This window comes from Brachypodium distachyon, chromosome 3 (genome assembly GCF_000005505.3).
Source record: "Brachypodium distachyon strain Bd21 chromosome 3, Brachypodium_distachyon_v3.0, whole genome shotgun sequence".
NCBI lineage: Eukaryota > Viridiplantae > Streptophyta > Magnoliopsida > Poales > Poaceae > Brachypodium > Brachypodium distachyon.
In genome coordinates this window covers 421,225-441,553 of record NC_016133.3, presented here as the reverse complement: position 1 = coordinate 441,553, position 20,329 = coordinate 421,225, and the positions used below count along the sequence as shown (strand labels likewise).

The window sequence follows — 20,329 nt, the reverse complement described above, 5'->3', positions numbered from 1 at the left end:
GATGCAACACCCCCAGCCATGAGTTCTGTCAATAGCTTCAGTCACCACCCTCTTCAGAAGAGATGCCGCGTCAACAAGCTGTCGTCGAGCCTTAGGCTTCTGCAAGCCCGCCCAGTAGTCCAGCCAATGACAGATAAAGATAACCAGATTAGAAGGATCACTAGGAAATATACATTGAAAACAAGCATTATTACGCGCCTTCCAGATAGACCAACAAAGTGCGGCTGTTCCTATTGCCGCTGCAGGGCGAATAGAAACCTAAAATTTGCTGGCTTTGCAGTCTTTCTCCATGGGAAAGAAGCAGGTTGGTAAACTCTGCTTCGGATTCAGCCAATGCTTGATGCAGTTGAATGAATTCATGTTGTTACCTTTGGGGTTGTGAAACCCAAGGAGTTTCCTTTCGCCCAATGCAGACGGTGGCGGCATCCTATCGTCGCATTCCCACGGCCGGTGAGAGCTGCTGAAGTTCCCAAAATTCCTTAAAGACAAGATATCGATTTATATGATTGAAAGAACTCCTAAAATTCCCATGAAACAAGTTGCAAGAATTCTGGAACTCCCATGAACTTCTACAGTTTGCGAAAGAACTTCCAGATTTTTTTAGAGAACTTTGAAATTTTGTGAGAGAGCTTTCGAAGTGGGGAAACTTTCAACTAAATTTACACACTTCCAACAAATTCCCATGATGCAAAAAAGATTTCCAGGTGATTAATTGGCAACTTCTTATAATCTTCCAAAAAAAGGTTTAACGAAAACTTATTCCTCGCAAGACATAAGGAGAAAATTTCCCCATTTACTCTAGTCTGCTTTTATTTTGACAGCCCCATTTACTCTAGTCTACTTCACTGTACAGCTATTATACGGCAGCAAGGCAGATAACACCAAAACAAATCTGCCCCTTTCCCTCGCCACCGGCGCCGCCGAGGCCTCAATTTCCCCAAGCCGCGCCGGGTTCACCATGGAGGAATACCTCGTCGACGCCTGCGGCCTGACCCGAGCCCAGGCGCTCAAGGCCTCCGCCAAGCTATCACACCTCAAGCCCCCCTCCAACCCCGACGCCGTCGTCGCCTTCCTCTCCGGCGGCCTCGGCCTCTCCATCGCCGACATCGCCGCCGTCGTCGCCAAGGACCCCAGGTTCCTCTGCGCCAGCGTGAAGAAAACCCTGGCGCCCAACGTCGCCGCGCTCACCGCCGGCGCCGGCGGCCTGTCGCGTCCCGAGGTCGCCAGCCTCGTCGTCCTCGCCCCCAGCCACTTCCGCCGCTGGTCCATCGTCTCCAAGCTGCGCTACTACCTGCGCCTCCTGGGCTCCGCCGTGGACCTCCTCCGGACTCTCAGGAAGAACTCCCGCCTCCTCTCGGCCGACCTCGACGCCGTCGTCAGGCCCAACGCCGCGTTCCTGCGGGAGCAGTGCGGGCTAGGTGCTCGCGACATTGCCAAGCTGTGCAACCCCCTGCCGCTGCTGCTCTCGGCCGACCCGGAGCGCGTCCGGGCGATGGCGGCTTGCGCCGAGGGCGTCGTGGGCGTGCCCCGCGGCTCCGGGATGTTCAGGCCGTCGCGTTCCTCAGCGAGAAGAAGACCGCCGCCAAAGTCGAGAACTTGAAGGTGACGTTCGGGTGGTCGGACGACGAGGTGGCTGTTGCCGTGTCCAAGGCTCCGATGGTGCTGACGAATTCCAAGGACATGCTGCGGCGCAGGGCAGAGTTCCTGATCTCCGAGGTGGGGTTGGAACCGGCGTACATTGCTCGCCGGCCCGTCATGCTCAGTTATAGCTTGGAGGGCCGGCTCAAACCCCGGTACTGCGTCATAAAGTTTCTCAAGGAACATGGGTTGCTGGATCATGACAGGGACTACTACAAAACAGTCATGGTCAGCGAGAAGGTGTTCATGGAGAAGTTCATATGCCCTCACAGCGAAGCTGCGCCGCACCTTGCCGAAGCCTATGATGCCGCTTGCAGAGCGGAAGTGCCTGCTAATTTTTGGCTTACATGAACCAAGAATGGACCATTGGAATTGGTAACTACGTATGGCATGACAAAGTTATCACTCTGTTTAGTATGTTGCATGTTGATTTGGTATTTGCTAGCCCTGGATGAAACTGATAAATTGATTAGTGAGTCCAGGTATGTCGATTCATCATTCAGTAGAGAAGAAAGCAGAGAATGATATGTAATTCCATCCTCATGCCATATTGATAGACATGTACTTGACATGTTGCAACTTAAAGAGTGTGAGGTCAGGCCATTCTGCAAATGTGTTGAAGTATCAGTGAGTTGTATACTATATCTGCACACTTGATGTCCTTATGTTCTCCAATGGCCATTGCAGTTTTCAGGTCAATCCTTAATCATTTTAGTCTGCATAACCTGCCAGGATTCAGAGAAGGAAAGCTTGAGAGAGTCGTGTTTTTCCTACGGAGTATGTTATATCTGCAGTTCTGATTGATTTACGGCTTCAGCCCATTTGGCATTTGTCTCCTCAGTTATGGCATTTCCATGTTAACATCTGAAAACCTTTTAGCTAATTTCTTAAGACATGTGCGCTGGAATTGTATTTTACCTTGTACAACTTGTTGAATCTTATATGGGTAAAATTTTGCACTTACAAAAAACCATACACGTTAACAAATTATTGTTACCTAGTAGTGTCATATATAGTGGCAGCATCATGCAAACACATACTGCAATGAGAGAACTGTAAACCATACCAAAAGTATAAAAATACATCAGTCAATGTCGATGAGCCAAAATTTCATCTGTCGCTAGTCAGAGACTCAGAGTTTAGCGCAGCAGAAACATTTTACAGGTCTGCAAGAGTGACAAAACTTATTGTTTTCCCATTCCTTCGGGACTATTTTGCAGCAAAAGATCCACCAGGGCTAGCCTTTAATCTTCCTCGTGTGGTGAAAATGGCAGAGGTAGTTAGATAGGGACACCATAATTCACAATCTTCGTGAGGGCAGAGTTAAGCACACGCTTCTCCTTCTTGACCTGGGAGGCTAGACCAGAAATCTGCAAGGAAAAGAAAAGACAGTAGTGACACGAATTTATGTTAGAGGATATTAGGTCAGGGCCATCAATGGTTTGAGAAGATGGGTGCAATCTACTGTGGCCGGCTGAAGCACCTAGTTTGGAAAGTACAGGTTGCTACTAGTGGGCTGTGGGCACATTTAGTAGAAGGCTACATCCTGATTTTATTTGCTGTACCTAGTTGAAGAGGTGGATAGTAGTACTGTTGCAGATACTAACCTCTGATCGAAATTCAGATGCATGTGCTCTCGGAAGCTGATCAAGAATTCCTTTGAGACCTAAGAGGGAGCATTTTATTATATGTAAGATTGAAGACAAGAAATTTCTACACTGAAATTCAGAGTCATAAGATAAAGCAGTGATCTCTCAAGGAATTGCTACACACCTACTACTTGGTTTTCAATATCACTAATCTGCTTCAGCTCACTTTGAATGGCGCGCCCTTCTTCCCTGAGAAAGTATACATTCACCCCTATGTTATATTAAGCCCCAAAGTTAACAGGTCGAAACAATGAAAAACATGCCTGAGTGTATTCCATCCTTTCTGGAATCTTTTTTCTGCCGTTGCTGCTCTATCCTTGATTCCATATGCAATAATTTTAACCATGAGTAACATTAGTTCCCAAGTTGAAATAAATGTCTCCGCTTTCTAAATATACATACAGAAAGTTACCATCAATTTTTGGCTTTCATTGGATACAAGATTGACAGTTTGCCGCATGTGATTCACTTCAGCTTGGATGCCGGAAAGTAGGGTCTACAATATGGAAACTTGTGTTAGACAACAAGTCTATTTATCTTTGTCATTTCTAAGGAAAATCAACCATGCTTTTGAAAACTGTATGTAAAATAAATGAACTTCAGAAAACTGTTTCATTTTTGTTCTAAAAGGTACAAACAGAAGGAATCGTATCAGAACATGTAAATAGTAAAACATGATGTACAATCAGTACAGAGTTAGCCACCTCGTAAGAGATGACAAGTTATAAGAAAAATGGTTGATGACTTGATGTAGCTACTGGAACATGAAGCTAGCAGATAGCATAGTCAAGGAGTCTCGCTAAAGTATGAACTAATTAAACTGACACATAGTGCTTACCTCCTTGCTGACAAATATTCGTCGTACACGTTGTATTAAGTAGCTCCTTGGCCCTGGAATGACTCATTGTCAGCCATACTAAATTTAGCAGTATATAAGAAAAACAATTTTTCAACATTCATGGAGCAAACTTCCACTGAACCAACAACCTTGTAATTCAGTACCAAGAAGTGCTAGGCATCTATGTCTACAGATTAGAAGTCGGATAATTTGAATTTCTTAGCAGCTTTAATGTTATTCGCCTAATCCGATATTCTAAGAACAATGCAATCAGTTAATTTGAACCTACAGGAAAAGACGATCTGTGCATGACAATTTAATTAGGATGCAGGTAACTGGTTCGTGGAGGTCTCAAGATATACCAATCAACTGTAAGAAATGAGCAATAAATTTTTTAAATTCCGATATAAGGTCCATCGTGCGGCACTAAGAACAAAAACTCATTATCCTCTACAAGAGCATTATTTCGCAAAGACTTAGACATGCAAGTAGCGTATTTCTTTGTGAGTAACAAACAAGAACCAACTAAATACTAATACAAACAGCTTGAACTTATCAAACATAAGGCGTCGCCACAAAGCAAATGAGTTCAGACGAAATGGCATTACTTTTGAGCAGCACAATTCCTGCAACTGTGGCAGAGCCTGCGGCAATGCCTGGATGCTCGATTGCCATGATGACACCCTCTGCAAAGACAGCAAATTGAGTTTCAAATAATTGATTACAAAATATACAGCCACACCAATGTGGCACTGAAAGTCATCAATCAGACATACATATATGAACAATGCTACATATCAATCCATAGATACCCCCCAAACAATTAGACAACAAACACCAAAAGGCGCACCTTTGATCTTGCCCAGCGCCATCTGCTCACGAGCCAAGTACTCCTTCTTGACCCATTCCAGCTCTTCCTACAATTAAACAACCAAGTTGGAGCTTGAGCGAATTTCGGTGTGACCGAATCGGAAGAGTGAGGGGAATGGATGGTTCCAGAAGAGGGGGGGCACCTTCGCGGCGTTGGTGAGGGTGGGGAAGGCGGCGAGGGCGGCGGCCATGGCATCGTTGGCGGCATCAGAAGCGGCGATGGCGGACGAGTGCGCGTGGGCGGTGGCCGTGTCGACGGTGGCCCTGGCGGCAGCGACCATGTCGGCGCTGAATGCCTCACCCCGCCGCGTGAAATCCGCGGCGGCCGCCGCCGCGGAGGTCGCGGACGAGGCGACCATGGAGGAGATGGATCCGCCTTCGCTCTCCGGCTGCGGCTGCGGCGGCGGGGAGCCGCCGGGGGAGGAGGAGGAAGCGGAGGGCGCGTCGGCCATGGCGGTAGGATCCAGAGAGAGGGAGAGGGGGGCAGAGGAGAGAGACCTATTTCCGGGAAATGAGATAAAAAAAGAAGAAGCTTTCGCGTATTCCATGATTCCGCTTTCATCAAGTGAAAACGTTTTCGTTCAACGAGGCAACACGGTTGACAGACTTGACGTGTTCCATAAGCTATAGCGGAGAGTTTATGCCCGGCAACTAGTGGAGGAGATCGAGGCCGAAAATGGAAATGTCTTGGAACGATGCAAAAGGAAAAATGCCTTCGGATTCAATTTAAGTGTTCAAACGAGGAGCACATGTTTTGGGTTGTGGAACATGTGAAAAAACAGACGAAAAATCTCCGAAAACAAAAAGACCTCGCGCCAATGTTTTCATATCACACATTTTGATGGCGACCATATATAAGCTGATTTCACTTTTTCGAGATATTCTACATGACGAGGAGGAGGAGATATTCTACCGGGAGATATTCGACGGTCCTGAAGAAAATTGATTGTGGTTCTGTCTACTTGTCTCAGCGCCTGCGTCCTCTGTCCTCTACTCCGGCGCATGCACAGTGAGTAGTGACAGTGCGCAATTAAGGAGCGATGGTACCAGGCATGTGCACAGCCAGCTCACTGTGGAAGCCAATAATTCAGCAGGCTGTACTGGGAGCTAGTAAGCTACTGTAGAAGCCAATAATTCAGCAGCTTCTCTGTTCGTTCCTTCTCACAATCTCACCCGGCCGTTTCCTCCACCGCATCCGGACCTTAACCATCCTCTTCCCTTCTTCGTTCCATTCTCCTCCTGCCGTCATGAGGAACAGAGATTCAGACTTGAGAGATCTGTTGTGATCCTGCCTGCGCGACAAAGATTCAGACTTGAGGTACGTGCGATGTTACGTTAGAGCGTATGGATCTCAGAGATTTTCTCAGCCTTCAAGTTGTTTTTAGAGCGTATGAATCTCAGCAGTTTCTTCAGCCTTTCAAGTTGTTTTTAGAGTGTATGAATCTCAGCAGTCTCTTTTTAAAACTGTATGGGTATGTCCTAGAGTGTATGTATGGACCTTCAAGTGCTTTCCTACATACTATTTCATTCGATCCAAGAGGCTATGGCTATCTAAATCCATCAGGAGAGTATTAAATTTACAGTACCTCTTCCTCTGTCTACCCAAACCCCCACCACCCCTGCCTTCTTTCGCGCCCGGCGTCAGATCTCGCGCGTCTAATCGTGTAGTGATAATTGATTCAAGTTGCATGGCTGTTCCTGTTCACATGGTAGACGGATGGCAATAAGCTCCAGTATGAAGAGTCCATGATGGATCGATTCACTGTAAAAGAAAATGCTTGATGCATGGATCGATTTACTATCTTCCATTCCATGGGCAAGGCAATCGCAGGCTGCAGGCCTTGCTCTCTTTCCAATTCCATCCAGATCTGCCATGGCACAGCACACGCCAACTGCCGAGGAGGGCTGCGGCAGTGATGAGAAAGAAAAAATAAATCTGATTTCCTTTTAAAAAATTTACCAACGTGAAAGTTCATAATACCCTTTTCAAATTGGGAGGGGGTTTATACAGAAGCAGACCTCAAATCTTAATTTGGTCTCTCGGTCTCTTCTTGCCTTTGCAGCACAAATTTCTAAAGCCAGCCATGAATGCACTCATGGTTTACTCCCTGTGTACACAACATATGTATAGTAGGCAAGGTGTCATCTAAAATCACAAAACCATTGGGATTTCGTATTCAAAACACTTCCGTACAGCTAGAGCATCTCCACTCACGTCCCCCCATTCGGCGTCTGGCGCTGCCGTTTTGTAGGCCGGATGGGGGGCACAAATATTTTAATCTGGGGATCCGCAGCCCTGCCCCCAATACCAAATCCAAAATAAATAAATCCAAAAAGGGATAAATAAATTTAAAAAGGGATAATTTAACTAGTTGGGGCGAAATTTATACAAAATTCTAAAAAAACAACTAATCTACTCGTCGTCGTCCCACTCCTCCCCATCCCCGTCCTTGTCGAGCTCGCTGGTGAGGCCAAGGCAGCGCGTGCGTTCGGCTTACTCCTTCTTGTGCTCCCTCGCCGACCAGGCGCGGAAATGGTCAAAGTTTGACATAAAATTCCGCGTAGGCCTTACAAATCTGGACGAGGGAGTATCTTGTTACTACGAGTCTAGGACTAACACTATTGTGCAAAAAGTATTGTTGTCAAAGCTGCTTACTGAACTTGGAGTCTAGTTAAAATACTCTTTATCATTTCTAAATGAAGAGAAGAGAGTATTACATAAAAATTCCAAATTTAAGAAAAACATATGGGGTAATCCAAGTATATCTACCCCGGCCTATGTTGATTTTGGTTGTATCATCTCATTTAAACTTGCTAGGGATACATGCATGCATAGAAGTATGTCGTTTTATAATATGAGATATAGATCGAAAGCTCAAAGCTCTGGTCTATTTAACGCCCACGTTGCAGGTACCTTACAAGCATAATTAGGATCCAAGATACACAATTGTCCAGCAAGAGATCCATGGCTGGGTTAATTGTGAGCGCTTCGACCGGCGTGTTGAAACCACTCTTGGTTAAGCTAGCCACCCTCATGGCGGAGGAGTTTGCCAAACTCAAGAACTTGCGGAAAGAGGTCAAGTTTATCAGCGAGGAGCTTACCAGTATGAAGGATGCCCTTGAGAGGCTTTCAGATTTGGACGAGCTAGACAAGCAAACAAAGGGATGGAGAGACCAAGTGAGAGAGATGTCTTATGATATTGAGGACATCATTGATGACTTCATGCACCACATTGAGGAGAAAAGTGAAACCGATGGTCTTGGAAGGAAGACTGCTCGACTACTCAGAAAGTTGAGATCCCGCCATCAGATTGCCAGCCAGATTAAAGAGATCAAGGCACTTGTGCTTGAGACAAGTGCACGGCGCCAAAGATACAAGCTTGATATCCCGCCGTCAAGCGATGTGGCCATGGACCCACGAGTTAAAGCACTCTATGAAAAAGCGGCTAATCTTGTTGGTATGGAAGGGCCAAAGAATGAGATTGTCGATTGGCTAATTGATGAGGAGAAGCAGTTGAAGGTGGTATCAATTGTTGGATTTGGAGGTCTAGGCAAAACAACACTTGCCAATGCGGTTTATGCTACGCTCAAGGGCAAATATGACTATGACTATTTTGCTTTTGTACCAGTATCTCAAAAACCAAACATCCCAAACCTTCTCCGTACTTTATTATCCCAACTTGGGGGTACACCATTTCCTCATGATTGCGAGTTAAATATTCTTCTCGACGACCTCAGAGAACATCTACAAAATAAGAGGTTCATATTCTTGCTTGCTTCATGTGCTGTTGTTTGTTATTGTCTTTGATCATAAATTTTCTCGAATATTATAGTATTGTATATATGTCAAGTTCAGTCCCAAAAAATGGAAAGGAAATATGTTGCACTTTCATGAGTAAATTCTTGGGAGAAAACCATTAGATAAGGATAATAAACACAAAAAAGAAAAATTCTGAAAAGAATATTCATCTATTCATTGCATCTAAAAAGCTTGTATGAGAAAATCAGCTCAGTTTGAATTGACTGCTGAGTTTCTTGTAACTGAACAACATTTCTTAAATTAAAATTAATTTCAGTTTATATATTTTTATTTTTCATAAATTTCGATTATTAGCAATCCAGTTAATAAATTAGTCTACTTTGTTATTCAATCGCAACTATATTTGAATGGATAAAGTTAACTTTATTTGTTTCGACTTTATTATTTGCTAATTTCTGCTGCTCGTGTGACTGTAATCTTAATGTTCGGCAGGTACTTGATTATAATTGATGACATATGGACTGTATCTGCCTGGGAAATAATTAAATGTGCATTCCCAGAAAGTGATCTTGGCAGCAGAGTAATAGTAACTACAAGAATTCAGGAAGTGGCCGCGGCATGTCGCTCTGATCGTCGTCGTGATTACATTTTACAAATGAAGCCCCTTAGCAATGAAGATTCAACAAAATTGTTTTTTGATAGGATATTTGGCTCGGAACAAGCTTGCCCTCAACAGCTCAGAGATGTTTCGATTGAAATTCTGAAGAAGTGTGGCGGTTTGCCTCTTGCAATCATTAGTATATCTAGCATGCTAGCCAGTGAAGGTTCCAACCAAAAGAACAGGTGGAAGCATGTACATGATTCTCTAGGCTCAGGAACAAACCTCACATTGGAAGGGGTGAGGAAAATCTTAAACCTCAGCTACAAAGATCTTCCTCCTCATCTCAAGACATGTTTATTGTATCTCGGTATGTATCCGGAGGACTACGAAATAAGTAGGACTGCTTTGGAATGTCAATGGATGGCCGAAGGTTTTATTGGTAAGGAAAATGGACATGAGGCGGAGAAGGCCGCAAGAAATTATTTCAACGAGCTTGTCAATAGGAGTCTTATTCAACCCGTACAATTTGACGAGCATGGGTCAGTGATAAGTTGCAGAGTACACGATATGATGCTCGATCTTATCTTGCTCAAGTCTGCACAAGAGAATTTTTTCACTATAGTGAACGACCCACAAGATTTTGCAGGATTGCAATACAAGGTCCGCCGGCTGTCTATCCGCTTTGATGGTGCAACTGCAAGGAAGAATGGTCAAACAATAATACCGAAGAACACTAGTGTGTCACAGGTTCGGTCAGTTATGTTCTTTGGGAGCTCTGAGAATACACCTCCTCTGTCAGAGTTCAAGTTCCTCCGAGTGTTTTTTACTGGTTTGGCCCGTTCTGCTGCAGTAGACCTCAGTGGACTGTGTAAACTCTATCAGCTGAGGTATTTATCGATTAGTTACGGTTGGTCATACCAACTACCAACACATATTAGAGTGCTACAACACTTGCAGTCACTTGGGGTGCCCTTTTGTGACAGTATACCATCAGATATGGTTCATCTACGACACTTGATGCATCTGGTTGCTTGTTGTAGGCTACCTGATGAGATTCGCAACTTAAAGTCCCTACGATATCTATGTTCATTTGATTTAGAGCTAAACACGCTAGATAATTTTAATGGCCTTGGGGAGCTGACCAATCTAAGGTATCTAGCTCTCCACCACAACCTTGGGGATGACAAGGAGAAACACATGGATGCCCTATGCTCCTCCTTGGGAAGACTTTGTAACCTCGAGGAACTATATGCCGAGTTGGATGGCTGCATGGATGGTTTGATGCCATTGTTTTCTCCCTCGACTCCTTGCCGCCTTGAGAGATTTTCCCACACTAAGGGCAGCTGGTTTTCCAGAGTCCCTAGATGGATGGGGGAACTCCGTAACCTCATCTACTTGCGCTCTGAAGTTGGAGAGCTGCTAGCTGATGGTGTTGGTATCCTTGCAGAGTTGCCCGCCCTCACCCACCTCGATATAACAATACGACATGACAAGGAAATGACTGTCATCTATGGGGGAGGAGCGTTCCTTGCTCTAAAGCGTTTTGATCTCTTATTAAGCAGCCCGTGGCACCTGATGTTCCAGGCTGGTGCGATGCCCAAGCTCCAGAGGCTTGTGCTGTGGTACAATAATGGCAGTGGATCGGAGCAGAACGGGGCCGGACCTGCCGGCATCGAGCACTTGTCAGCACTTGAAGAATTGTCCGCAAAAATCGCCTGCAAGGGTGCTACGGAATCCGAGAAGGCAAGCGCAGAGTCTGCCTTGAGGAGTGCTATCAACATGCATCCCAACCATCCTCGTCTTGTAATCGAGCTTACCGATCACAAACTGACTTGCGTAGACTAATTTTTCCTTGGGCTCAGCAGCAAACAGCTGGTATGTGCACCACCTCCACCTCTACTTAATTTGTTTTCGTACAACCTTACCGTGTAAATTAAGTTCCTCTAGCTGGCACTTATATTATTACTCCCCCGTCCAACAAAAGATGTCTCAAGTTTGTCAAAATTTGGATGTATCTAGACATGATTTAGTGTATAAATGCATTCAAATTTAATCAAAGTTGAGACATACCTTTGTTGGACGGAGAAAGTACTTGTTTTTTGCTAGCTCGTATATCCTTTCTGACAAAGTTTACATAGAATACCTTTACAAACTGGAGATGCTGTCTGCACTTCTATTCTAGCAAAGAAAACTGATGATTCTGTGAGAATTCATTTGTCTTGTTAGGACGTTTTCCTCATGGATGTATTCGAAATGAGATAGGCCTATATATGATAAAGCTTACATTAATTCCACTTGGTCGAGTGAATTATCTGTTTTGCAAGTAATATCGAGCCTTCTGACCAGTTCCAATGCTATCGATCGGTTTTCAGGAAATTTAGGAGTAGATGGTGAGACCATGAGAAGATTACAGATGGAGATGTCCAAGCTAGAAGATCGACCTACCGTGTTGCTTCATGTTGCCTCGCTTCAACGAACTGTGTTTATTCTGTTATGTCAACCTGACTTATGATCTCGACCATTGGAGTTGCTCATTGCATCTCCGAGATGACGATCTTTAGCTATGTTTGTAATAATAATAAGGGCTTGTTTGTTGGAGATGATGACTCGGCCCACCGATTTATCTTGATTTTTACTTTGGTGTGTTTATTCTGTGTCTGCTTGTATTGAACTGAAGGATCCCCTGTTTGAAGGTTTATGCTAAATTCTTGGATCGGTCTGCCAATGCGTGGTCCGAGTTTGTAAACCAAAGAATACAGGTGATCTTCTCTTTTCAGTATTTGGCTAAGCTTTGTTTGAAGGTGAAGCAGAGTGATAGATGCCAGCCAGGTTGATTTTCAGAAAGTTGAGCTGCGGCTGTGTTTGCACTGTTGGGATCCTTGCGGAGTTGCCCAATGTCAGCTGGTTTTACCACTCCCTACCGCCTTGAGAGATTTTACCACTCCAATGTCAGCTGCTGTTTTTTCAGAGTCCCTAGTTGGATGGGGGAACTCCGTAACCTGGGCTACTTGCGCTGCCAAGTTGGGGAGCTGCCAGCTGACGGTGCTGGTATCCTTGCGGAATTGCCCGCCCTCACTCACCTCGTCATAAAAATACGAGATGCCACAAAGGAAATGATTGTCATCTATGGGGGAGGAGCGTTCCCTGCTCTAAAGAGTTTTGATCTCCAATTAAGCAGGCCGTCGTACCTGACATTCCAGGCTGGTGCGATGCCCAAGCTCCAGAGGCTCTTGCTGGTGTTCAACTGTAGCGGATCGGAGCAGAACGGTACCGGGCCTGCCGGCATGGAGCACTTGTTAACGCTTGAAGAATTCTCTGCAAGAATCGTCTGCATTGGTGCTACGGAATCCGAGAAGGCAAGCTCAGAGTCAGCCTTGAGGAGTGCTATCAACATGCATCCCAGCCATCCTCGTGTTTTAATTTTCTTCTTAACAATCCCAGACGCAGTTTTCTATAGGACTAATTTTTTTCCTTCGGCTCAGCGGCAAGCAGCTGGTAACTGTGTCACCTCCCCTCTCCCGACCTCCGGTACAGTATCTCTCTGCTTATTTGTTTTCGTTCAACCTTACCGTGTGAAGTTCTTCTAGATGGCCATTATATCATTTCTTGTTTTTGCTAGCTAATATATTCTTTTCTAACCAAGTTTACACGTTGAACACCTTAGGCTTTTGTGCAGTGTTACGCGTGCATATTGAAAACTTGAGATGCTGTGTGTACTTATATTCTAGCAAGGAAAGAAAACAGATTCTCAATACCATATCTGTGAGAATTAATTTGTCTTATTAGGATTTTTCTCTCATGGCTGTAAATTAAATGACATAGGTCTCAGTGCACTATCAGTTTTGCAAGTAATATATATTTAGCATATTTATTTCTTGTTTGACCATGATCTTAGTGCACTTGTTTATGTTCCTGCGGCACTGGAAGACTAACGTGAGAAGAGAAACGAACAGGCACCTGGCTGTGCCGAACTCCTTTCGCCGGAGTAATTTCGGGCGTTCTGACCATTTGCAATGATATCTGTTTTCAGGAAATTCAGGAGTGGATGGCAACTTCTTTTATCTGTGACAACATGGTGGGAAAAACAGAGGAATTAATGCTGCAGGCTGACATATATGTCACAACAGATGGAGGTGTCCCAGCCGGAAGATCGAGCTACAGCTTTGCTTCGTGCTATCTCATTTCATCAAACTGTTTCTTCTCTTCTGTCAATCTGATTCATCATCTCACTGAGTTGCATTCTGCCTCTCAGAGATGATAATAATCAGGCTTTAAATTATATTGTAATAATGCTTGGTTGTAGCCGTAGGCAAGAGTTTGCACTCTGCACTCACTTGCCCAGCCTCCGAGTGATCTTGGTTTTTTATTGTGGTGTGTTTATTTTCTACTTCATTTGTATCGAATTGATCGTTCCTTTTTGTATTGAACTGAACCATCCATTCTTGAAGATTCATGATAAATTTCTTTGGTTTGCTAACATGTTGCCTGGGGTGATAAATTTAAGAAGACAAGTGATATATAACTTCTTTTTTTTCTTTTTGGTTCTGCTGGAACGATGGTGTCCAAAGTTCAAGTGTCATCTAATTTAGTGACAAATGGTTTGAATCGTCCTTCTCATCAATACGTGTCTAAGAATTTCAGTCTTAAGCAAGCTGTGTGTGATATTAATACCACTGATCTAGTAGCTTTGATACAATGCAATCTTGTGTTTGAAACAACAGAGACGCATGCCTGAAGCAAGAATCCCATCCCAGTATCATATTCTTGTTGGTAGATATACCAGTGAACTCAACGGGCATATATATGATCGGATATATAACATAGAAAAAGGTCACAACAGATGATCCAGAAATGGTTTCTCAGCCTAGCTATGTGGATGTGCCACTAGCAAAATTTGGTATATGGACATTTAGACTGACAGCTACATCGACAGGGCACCCAATCATCGTGGCCAAACAAGCTAGGCATAGGATGACCGGCCGGGTTCTGCATCTCCTCCGAAGCGGCGAGACGGGCTTGGATGGGCCAGAACAAGATCAAGGCCTAGCAATGGCTGCTAGCAAAATTTGGTACTAATTGTTCTGAAAGCAGAAGAGCAAAAATTGGTAATGACATTTAGATCAGCAGATGGTTGCATGCATGAATCCACAGGGCGCCTAAACAAAGCTGTCTGGATGGCTGGCTTCTTCAATAAACGATCACATCTAAAATGCAGGTTCCTCTCAAAACAAAAAAAATATTCTAAAACGCAGGCACAACGTAAACATTTGACAGAGACGCTTGAACAACAGTCAACAAGGTTGAACTGGTAAAATATATTTGGATTGTACTATATTGTTGGTTTGCAATTGCTGACCACGCAAATGCGTGTGGTCAAAACTATACCCGATTCATAGCAAAATTAGTCCTAAAATTAATCAGATAAGGACAACGTTGGTCCAATATTGTCTACGCATGCATTCTCACTCAGGAAATTTCGAAGCTCTTTCAGACCTAGAAAATGCCCGGTGTCACACACGATGTATATACATGATGTATAGATGCATACAATTCATATATATAAGTTGTTTCAACCAACAATTTATATCAGTTGCATGAAGAATATCCCTAGGTCGCGCATGCATTGCATCCACCACCTAACCACGTACGGATAAACATTCAACCAACACTTTATATCAGTTGCTTGTTGTTTTTTTCGTCGTCTACAACGATATATAATTGGATCGCTTCCAAGTTTTGCATCTCCTTAATTTCTCAACCACCATCGTGACTAATGATGTCTCCGGTAATACATTAGTTCGCTTCTGCAGCCGCGGGCATCTTCTCGATCTGGGCTATTAGCATGCTTTGAGTCACCAGAAGCAAGGCATGCTAGAAAGAAACCCCCTAGAACAACGGACTACTCACGCAAATCGATCGGCTTATGGATCCGCTCCAAGCACACGTTGCAGCTTTTGAGGTAATTAAAACTCTCCAAACTCATCAGCTCCTTTCTTTGTCAACCTGATCGCTTTCAAATATGGATAAGCACTTACAAGCTAGGTACTACAAGTATCTATAGGAATTATTGGTTGCTTAATTCAGTACAACTAGGGAGCTCTGACCTATACACATGCATGTGTCTATGCATACCGCAGGATTATAACTAGGAGCCAAGATAAACTTGCTGCCCTTCAAGAAATGGCTGGAATAATGGTGAGCGCTTCTACTGGCGCAATGAACTCGCTCCTGGGTAAACTGGCCACCCTCATGGGGGAGGAGTTCGCTAGGCTGAAAAACCTGCGAAAACAGGTCAAATTCATCACCGATGAGCTTATGGACATGAAGGATGCTCTCGAGAGGCTTGCAGATGTGGATGAGCTAGACCCACAAACCAAGAGATGGAGAAACACACTGCGGGAGATCTCTTATGACATCGAGGATATAGTCGATGACTTCATGCAAAAGATTGGGGGGAAATACAAGAAATCATGGTTTGTCCGCAAGACCATTCGACGTCTCAAAACTTTGAGATTTCGTCACCAAATTGCCAGCCAGATTGAAGAGATCAAGAAACTTGTGCATGAGACAGGCGACCGGCGCAAAAGATATGATCTTGATAATATTATCCCTCCATCGAACAATGTTGTTGCCGTTGACCCATGAGTTACCGCACTCTATGAAAATACAGCTAGCCTTGTTGGCGTGGAAGGGCCAGCGGATGAACTTGCAGATTTGTTGAAAGATGAGGATAATCAGTTGAAGGTGGTATCAATTGTGGGATTTGGAGGTTTGGGCAAAACAACGCTTGCCAATGTGGTCTATGGTAGGCTCAAGGGAGAATTTAACTGCTGTGCTTTTGTTCCGGTGTCTCAAAAGCCAGACATCCCAAAACTTCTTTGCAGTTTACTATCCCAACTTGGGATTAGACCATATTCTCATGATTGCGAATTAAATGTTCTTCTTGGCAACCTCAGAGAACATCTACAAAATAAGAGGTACATGTTCTTGCTTGGTGTATTGGATGTTGCTGTCTTGATAATAAGATTATTTCTTAAAGATGCATATATATTGTATATGTGTAATCCAGTCAAAAAAGAAAAGGACGCTGCACGAGTAAAACCTTGGGAGAAAATCATTATACAAGCTAGCCTAATAAACACGAAAAAGGAAAAAATGTTGTGCATCTTACCTAATCAAGTTGCATTTAATAAACTTGTACAAGAACTCAACTTAGTTTGAAACCTTGAATTGTTTGCTAAGTTTCTTTTGTGTGAAAACAACATTACTTCAACAAAAAGTGTTAAAATAATTTTAGCGTTTCTATTTTGATTTTTCTGTAAATTTAGTTTATTAACGATCACTTGCTTATTAATGAATCTAATTTTTTATTCAAACACACCTAGTATCTGGCTGAAGAAATAAATTTTCTGGTTCAACTTCTAATGTTTATTTTCTAAATCTCTGCTTCTTTAGTTACCTAATATTATGCTGAAATATTTGGCAGGTACTTGATTATAATTGATGATCTATGGAGTGTCTCAGCCTGGGTTATTATAAAATGTGCATTTCCCAGAAAATGATCTTGGCAGCAGAGTAATAGTAACTACAAGAATTCAGGAAGTGGCTACGACATGTTGCTCCAATCGTCATGATTACATTTTACAAATGAAGCCCCTTAGCAACGAAGAATCAAGAAGACTATTTTTTGATAGGATATTTGGCTCAGAACAAACTTGCCCGCAACAGCTCAAAGAAGTTTCGGCTGAAATTCTGAAAAAGTGTGGTGGTTTGCCTCTTGCAATTATTAGTATATCTAGCATGCTAGCAAGTGAAGGTTCCAACCAAAAGGAAAGGTGGAAACATGTACGAGATTCTATGGGCTCAGGTGCAAACCTCACGTTGGATGGGGTGAGACAAATCTTAAACTATAGCTATAAAGATCTTCCTCCTCATCTGAAGACATATTTATTGTATCTCGGTATGTATCCAGAGGACTACACAATAAAGAGGACTGATTTGGAACGTCAATGGATGGCAGAAGGTTTTATCAGTAAAGGACATGGACAGGATGTGGAGAAGGTTGCTGGAAATTATTTCAATGAGCTTGTCAATAGGAGCCTTATCCAACCAGTACGATTTGACGATAGAGGGTCAGTGACACATTGCAGAGTTCATGATATGATGCTCGATCTTATCTTGCTGAAGTCTGCAGAAGAGAGTTTTCTCACTGTAGTGGATTACCCACAAGAATTTGCAGGATTGGAATACAAGGTCCGCCGGCTGTCTATCCGCTTGGACGGTGCAAGTTATGGTCAAAAAATATTACAAGCGAGCTCTGATGTGTCACAGGTTCGGTCAGTTATGTTCTTTGGGAGCCCTGATAGATATAATTCGCCTCCTCTATCATGGTTCAAGTTCCTCCGAGTTCTTTTTGTCGACCTCCCCAGCAGTGCTGCAGTGGACCTCACTGGACTGTGTAAACTGTATCAGCTGAGGTATTTACGGACTAGTGTCAATTGGCAATTCCAACTACCAACACAGATTAGAGTGCTACGACACTTGCAAACACTTGACGTGCCCAGGTATGATGAGAGTCTACCATCAGATATAGTTCATCTACCATGCTTGATGCATCTGAATACTAGTCAAAGGCTACCTGATGGGATTGGCAACATAAAGTCCCTACGATATTTTTATCTATTTGATATTGCGCAAAACACGCTAGATAATATCAAGGGCCTTGGGGAGCTGACCAATCTAAGGTATCTATATCTCTCCTCCCCCGCCCTTGGGGATGATGATAAGCAGAAACGCATGGATGCCCTATGCTCCTCCTTGGGAAGACTTTGTAACCTCGAGGAACTGGTTGTCAATTTCCAGGGTTGCATGGATTGCAATACAAGGTCCGCCGGCTGTCTATCCGCCCTCTGCGCAAGAGAATTTTTTCACTATAGTGAACGACCCACAAGATTTTGCAGGATTGCAATACAAGGTCCGCCGGCTGTCTATCCGCTTTGATGGTGCAACTGCAAGGAAGAATGGTCAAACAATAATACCGAAGAACACTAGTGTGTCACAGGTTCGGTCAGTTATGTTCTTTGGGAGCTCTGAGAATACACCTCCTCTGTCAGAGTTCAAGTTCCTCCGAGTGTTTTTTACTGGTTTGGCCCGTTCTGCTGCAGTAGACCTCAGTGGACTGTGTAAACTCTATCAGCTGAGATATTTATCGATTAGTTACGGTTGGTCATACCAACTACCAACACATATTAGAGTGCTACAACACTTGCAGTCACTTGAGGTGCCCTTTTGTGACAGTATACCATCAGATATGGTTCATCTACCACACTTGATGCATCTGGTTGCTTATTGTAGGCTACCTGATGAGATTCGCAACTTAAAGTCCCTACGATATCTAAGTTCATTTGTTTTAAACCTAAACACGCTAGATAATTTTAATGGCCTTGGGGAGCTGACCAATCTGAGGTATCTAGATCTCCGCCAAAACCTTGGGGATGACAAGGAGAAACGCATGGATGCCCTATGCTCCTCCTTGGGAAGACTTTGTAACCTCGAGGAACTATATGCCGAGTTGGATGGCTGCATTGATGGTTTGATGCCATTGTTTTCTCCCTCGACTCCTTGCCGCCTTGAGAGATTTTACCACACTGAGGGCAGCTGGTTTTCCAGAGTCCCTAGCTGGATGGGGGAACTCCGTAACCTCATCTACTTGTGCTCTAAAGTTGGAGAGCTGCTAGCTGATGGTGTTGGTATCCTTGCAGAGTTGCCCGCCCTCACCCACCTCGATATAATGATACGACATGACACAAAGGAAATGATTGTCATCTATGGGGGAGGAGCGTTCCTTGCTCTAAAGCGTTTTGATCTCGTATTAAGCAGCCCGTGGCACCTGATGTTCCAGGCTGGTGTGATGCCCAAGCTCCAGAGGCTTGTGCTGTGGTACAATAATGGCAGTGGATCGGAGCAGAACGGGGCCGGACCTGCCGGCATCGAGCACTTGTCAGCACTTGAAGAATTGTCCGCAAAAATCGCCTGCGAGGGTGCTACGGAATCCGAGAAGGCAAGCGCAGAGTCTGCCTTGAGGAGTGCTATCAACATGCATCCCAACCATCCTCGTGTCCTAGTCCGCGTTTTCGATTTAAAATTCGCCTTTTGTCAAGTCTAATTTTTTTCCTTGGGCATTATCAGTTCCGCAAGTAACATATGCAGCATATTTATTTGAGTAAATTTCACAGAATCATAGTTTTTGAGACAGCCATCTCAACAAGCATTGAAAAATGCTAATTTGTCCGCAAAACCACATGTTTTGTGTCCAACTGTCTCACTCCACCCAAAACACTAGTTTAAGCGCCGTTGACGGTATTTCTTACGGACGGGGCCCGCATGTCAGCGCCCCGCTTTTTTCATTGAACCCTTTGCATTTTTCTTTTTTCCTCGTCCCCTTCTCTTCTTCTCCGGCGCCGGTGGAGCACGAGCGCCGCAACAGCGGCGAGCAGCACGAAAGTTGCGACACGAGCGGCATACCATGCTCCTCCTCGTCGTTGACATCCACCGTAGTCGTGCCTAGACGGAGCCACCTGGCCACGCTCGCGCCTGGACGTAGCCCTTTGGCCTTCCCTCGACGAGGAGCACCACAAGCTTCCGGACGTCTTCGTGGAGCTAGTGAAACTGGCGGTGGATTCCGGGACTCACCGGAGAAGGAGATCGGGCGGCGGCGGCGGGAGGCCGGAGCCGGGGAAGAATGACGAGATGGCGGCGATTCATGGAGTTTCGGTACGATTCCTTCGTCTGGGAAGCTAAATGAGGCTAGGCAGAGCTCTAGGGCAAGGTTTCGCGGTCTGGGGAGGGCCACGGCCGCGGCGGCGCAAGGTGGCGCTGTGTGGGCGTGCTCTGGACGTGGCGGCATGCCGCTCGCGTTCCGGGAAGCACAGGCCACGGGAAGACGTGCGGCCTGCGTCTCTAGGTTCAGCATG

The 20,329-nt window shown here is 44.5% G+C and overlaps 4 protein-coding genes and 2 pseudogenes across 4 annotated transcripts; 5 read left to right on the top strand and 1 right to left on the bottom strand.

Moving 5' to 3' along the window:
- The first annotated feature begins 289 nt into the window (after positions 1-289).
- LOC100826553 lies at positions 290-2,409 on the top strand (annotated as a pseudogene).
- Positions 2,410-2,675: 266 nt separating this feature from the next.
- Positions 2,676-5,499, bottom strand: LOC100834616. Its single transcript, XM_003570271.4, has 9 exons — positions 5,139-5,499; positions 4,976-5,042; positions 4,734-4,811; positions 4,126-4,178; positions 3,700-3,783; positions 3,551-3,603; positions 3,412-3,476; positions 3,246-3,304; positions 2,676-3,008 (listed from the first exon to the last, which is right to left on the bottom strand). Exons 1-9 carry the CDS (start codon positions 5,445-5,447, stop codon positions 2,919-2,921), a joined length of 858 nt encoding a protein of 285 aa, XP_003570319.1. The 5' UTR covers positions 5,448-5,499; the 3' UTR covers positions 2,676-2,918.
- Positions 5,500-6,037: 538 nt separating this feature from the next.
- On the top strand, positions 6,038-12,081 carry LOC100826241 (putative disease resistance RPP13-like protein 3). The gene is made up of 4 exons (XM_010235359.3): positions 6,038-6,313; positions 7,906-8,754; positions 9,248-11,231; positions 11,729-12,081. Exons 2-3 carry the CDS (start codon positions 7,961-7,963, stop codon positions 11,199-11,201), a joined length of 2,748 nt encoding a protein of 915 aa, XP_010233661.1. The 5' UTR covers positions 6,038-6,313; positions 7,906-7,960; the 3' UTR covers positions 11,202-11,231; positions 11,729-12,081.
- A 136-nt stretch (positions 12,082-12,217) lies between these two features.
- On the top strand, positions 12,218-13,835 carry LOC106866546. The gene is made up of 2 exons (XM_014901190.2): positions 12,218-12,884; positions 13,387-13,835. The coding sequence occupies exons 1-2, from the start codon at positions 12,251-12,253 to the stop codon at positions 13,422-13,424; spliced, it is 672 nt and encodes a 223-aa protein (XP_014756676.1). The 5' UTR covers positions 12,218-12,250; the 3' UTR covers positions 13,425-13,835.
- Positions 13,836-15,079: 1,244 nt separating this feature from the next.
- On the top strand, positions 15,080-17,334 carry LOC100825928 (annotated as a pseudogene).
- LOC112271466 (putative late blight resistance protein homolog R1A-3) lies at positions 16,970-18,491 on the top strand. Its single transcript, XM_024460588.1, has 3 exons — positions 16,970-16,983; positions 17,173-17,246; positions 17,329-18,491. Exons 1-3 carry the CDS (start codon positions 16,970-16,972, stop codon positions 18,354-18,356), a joined length of 1,116 nt encoding a protein of 371 aa, XP_024316356.1. The 3' UTR covers positions 18,357-18,491.
- The last annotated feature ends 1,838 nt before the right edge of the window (positions 18,492-20,329 follow it).

Coding starts and splice junctions, on each gene's coding strand:
- LOC106866546 (XM_014901190.2), top strand. CDS start 12,251: ATGTCAGCTGGTTTTACCACTCCCTACCGCCTTGAGAGATTTTACCAC. Junction 12,885..13,386: donor CTCCCCTCTCCCGACCTCCG/GTACAGTATCTC, acceptor ATCTGTTTTCAG/GAAATTCAGGAGTGGATGGC.
- LOC100826241 (XM_010235359.3), top strand. CDS start 7,961: ATGGCTGGGTTAATTGTGAGCGCTTCGACCGGCGTGTTGAAACCACTC. Junction 8,755..9,247: donor GAACATCTACAAAATAAGAG/GTTCATATTCTT, acceptor AATGTTCGGCAG/GTACTTGATTATAATTGATG.
- LOC112271466 (XM_024460588.1), top strand. Junction 17,247..17,328: donor CAAACCTCACGTTGGATGGG/GTGAGACAAATC, acceptor GTATGTATCCAG/AGGACTACACAATAAAGAGG.
- LOC100834616 (XM_003570271.4), bottom strand. CDS start 5,447: ATGGCCGACGCGCCCTCCGCTTCCTCCTCCTCCCCCGGCGGCTCCCCG. Junction 3,784..4,125: donor GAATATTTGTCAGCAAGGAG/GTAAGCACTATG, acceptor TCCATATTGTAG/ACCCTACTTTCCGGCATCCA. Junction 3,009..3,245: donor CATCTGAATTTCGATCAGAG/GTTAGTATCTGC, acceptor TTTTCCTTGCAG/ATTTCTGGTCTAGCCTCCCA.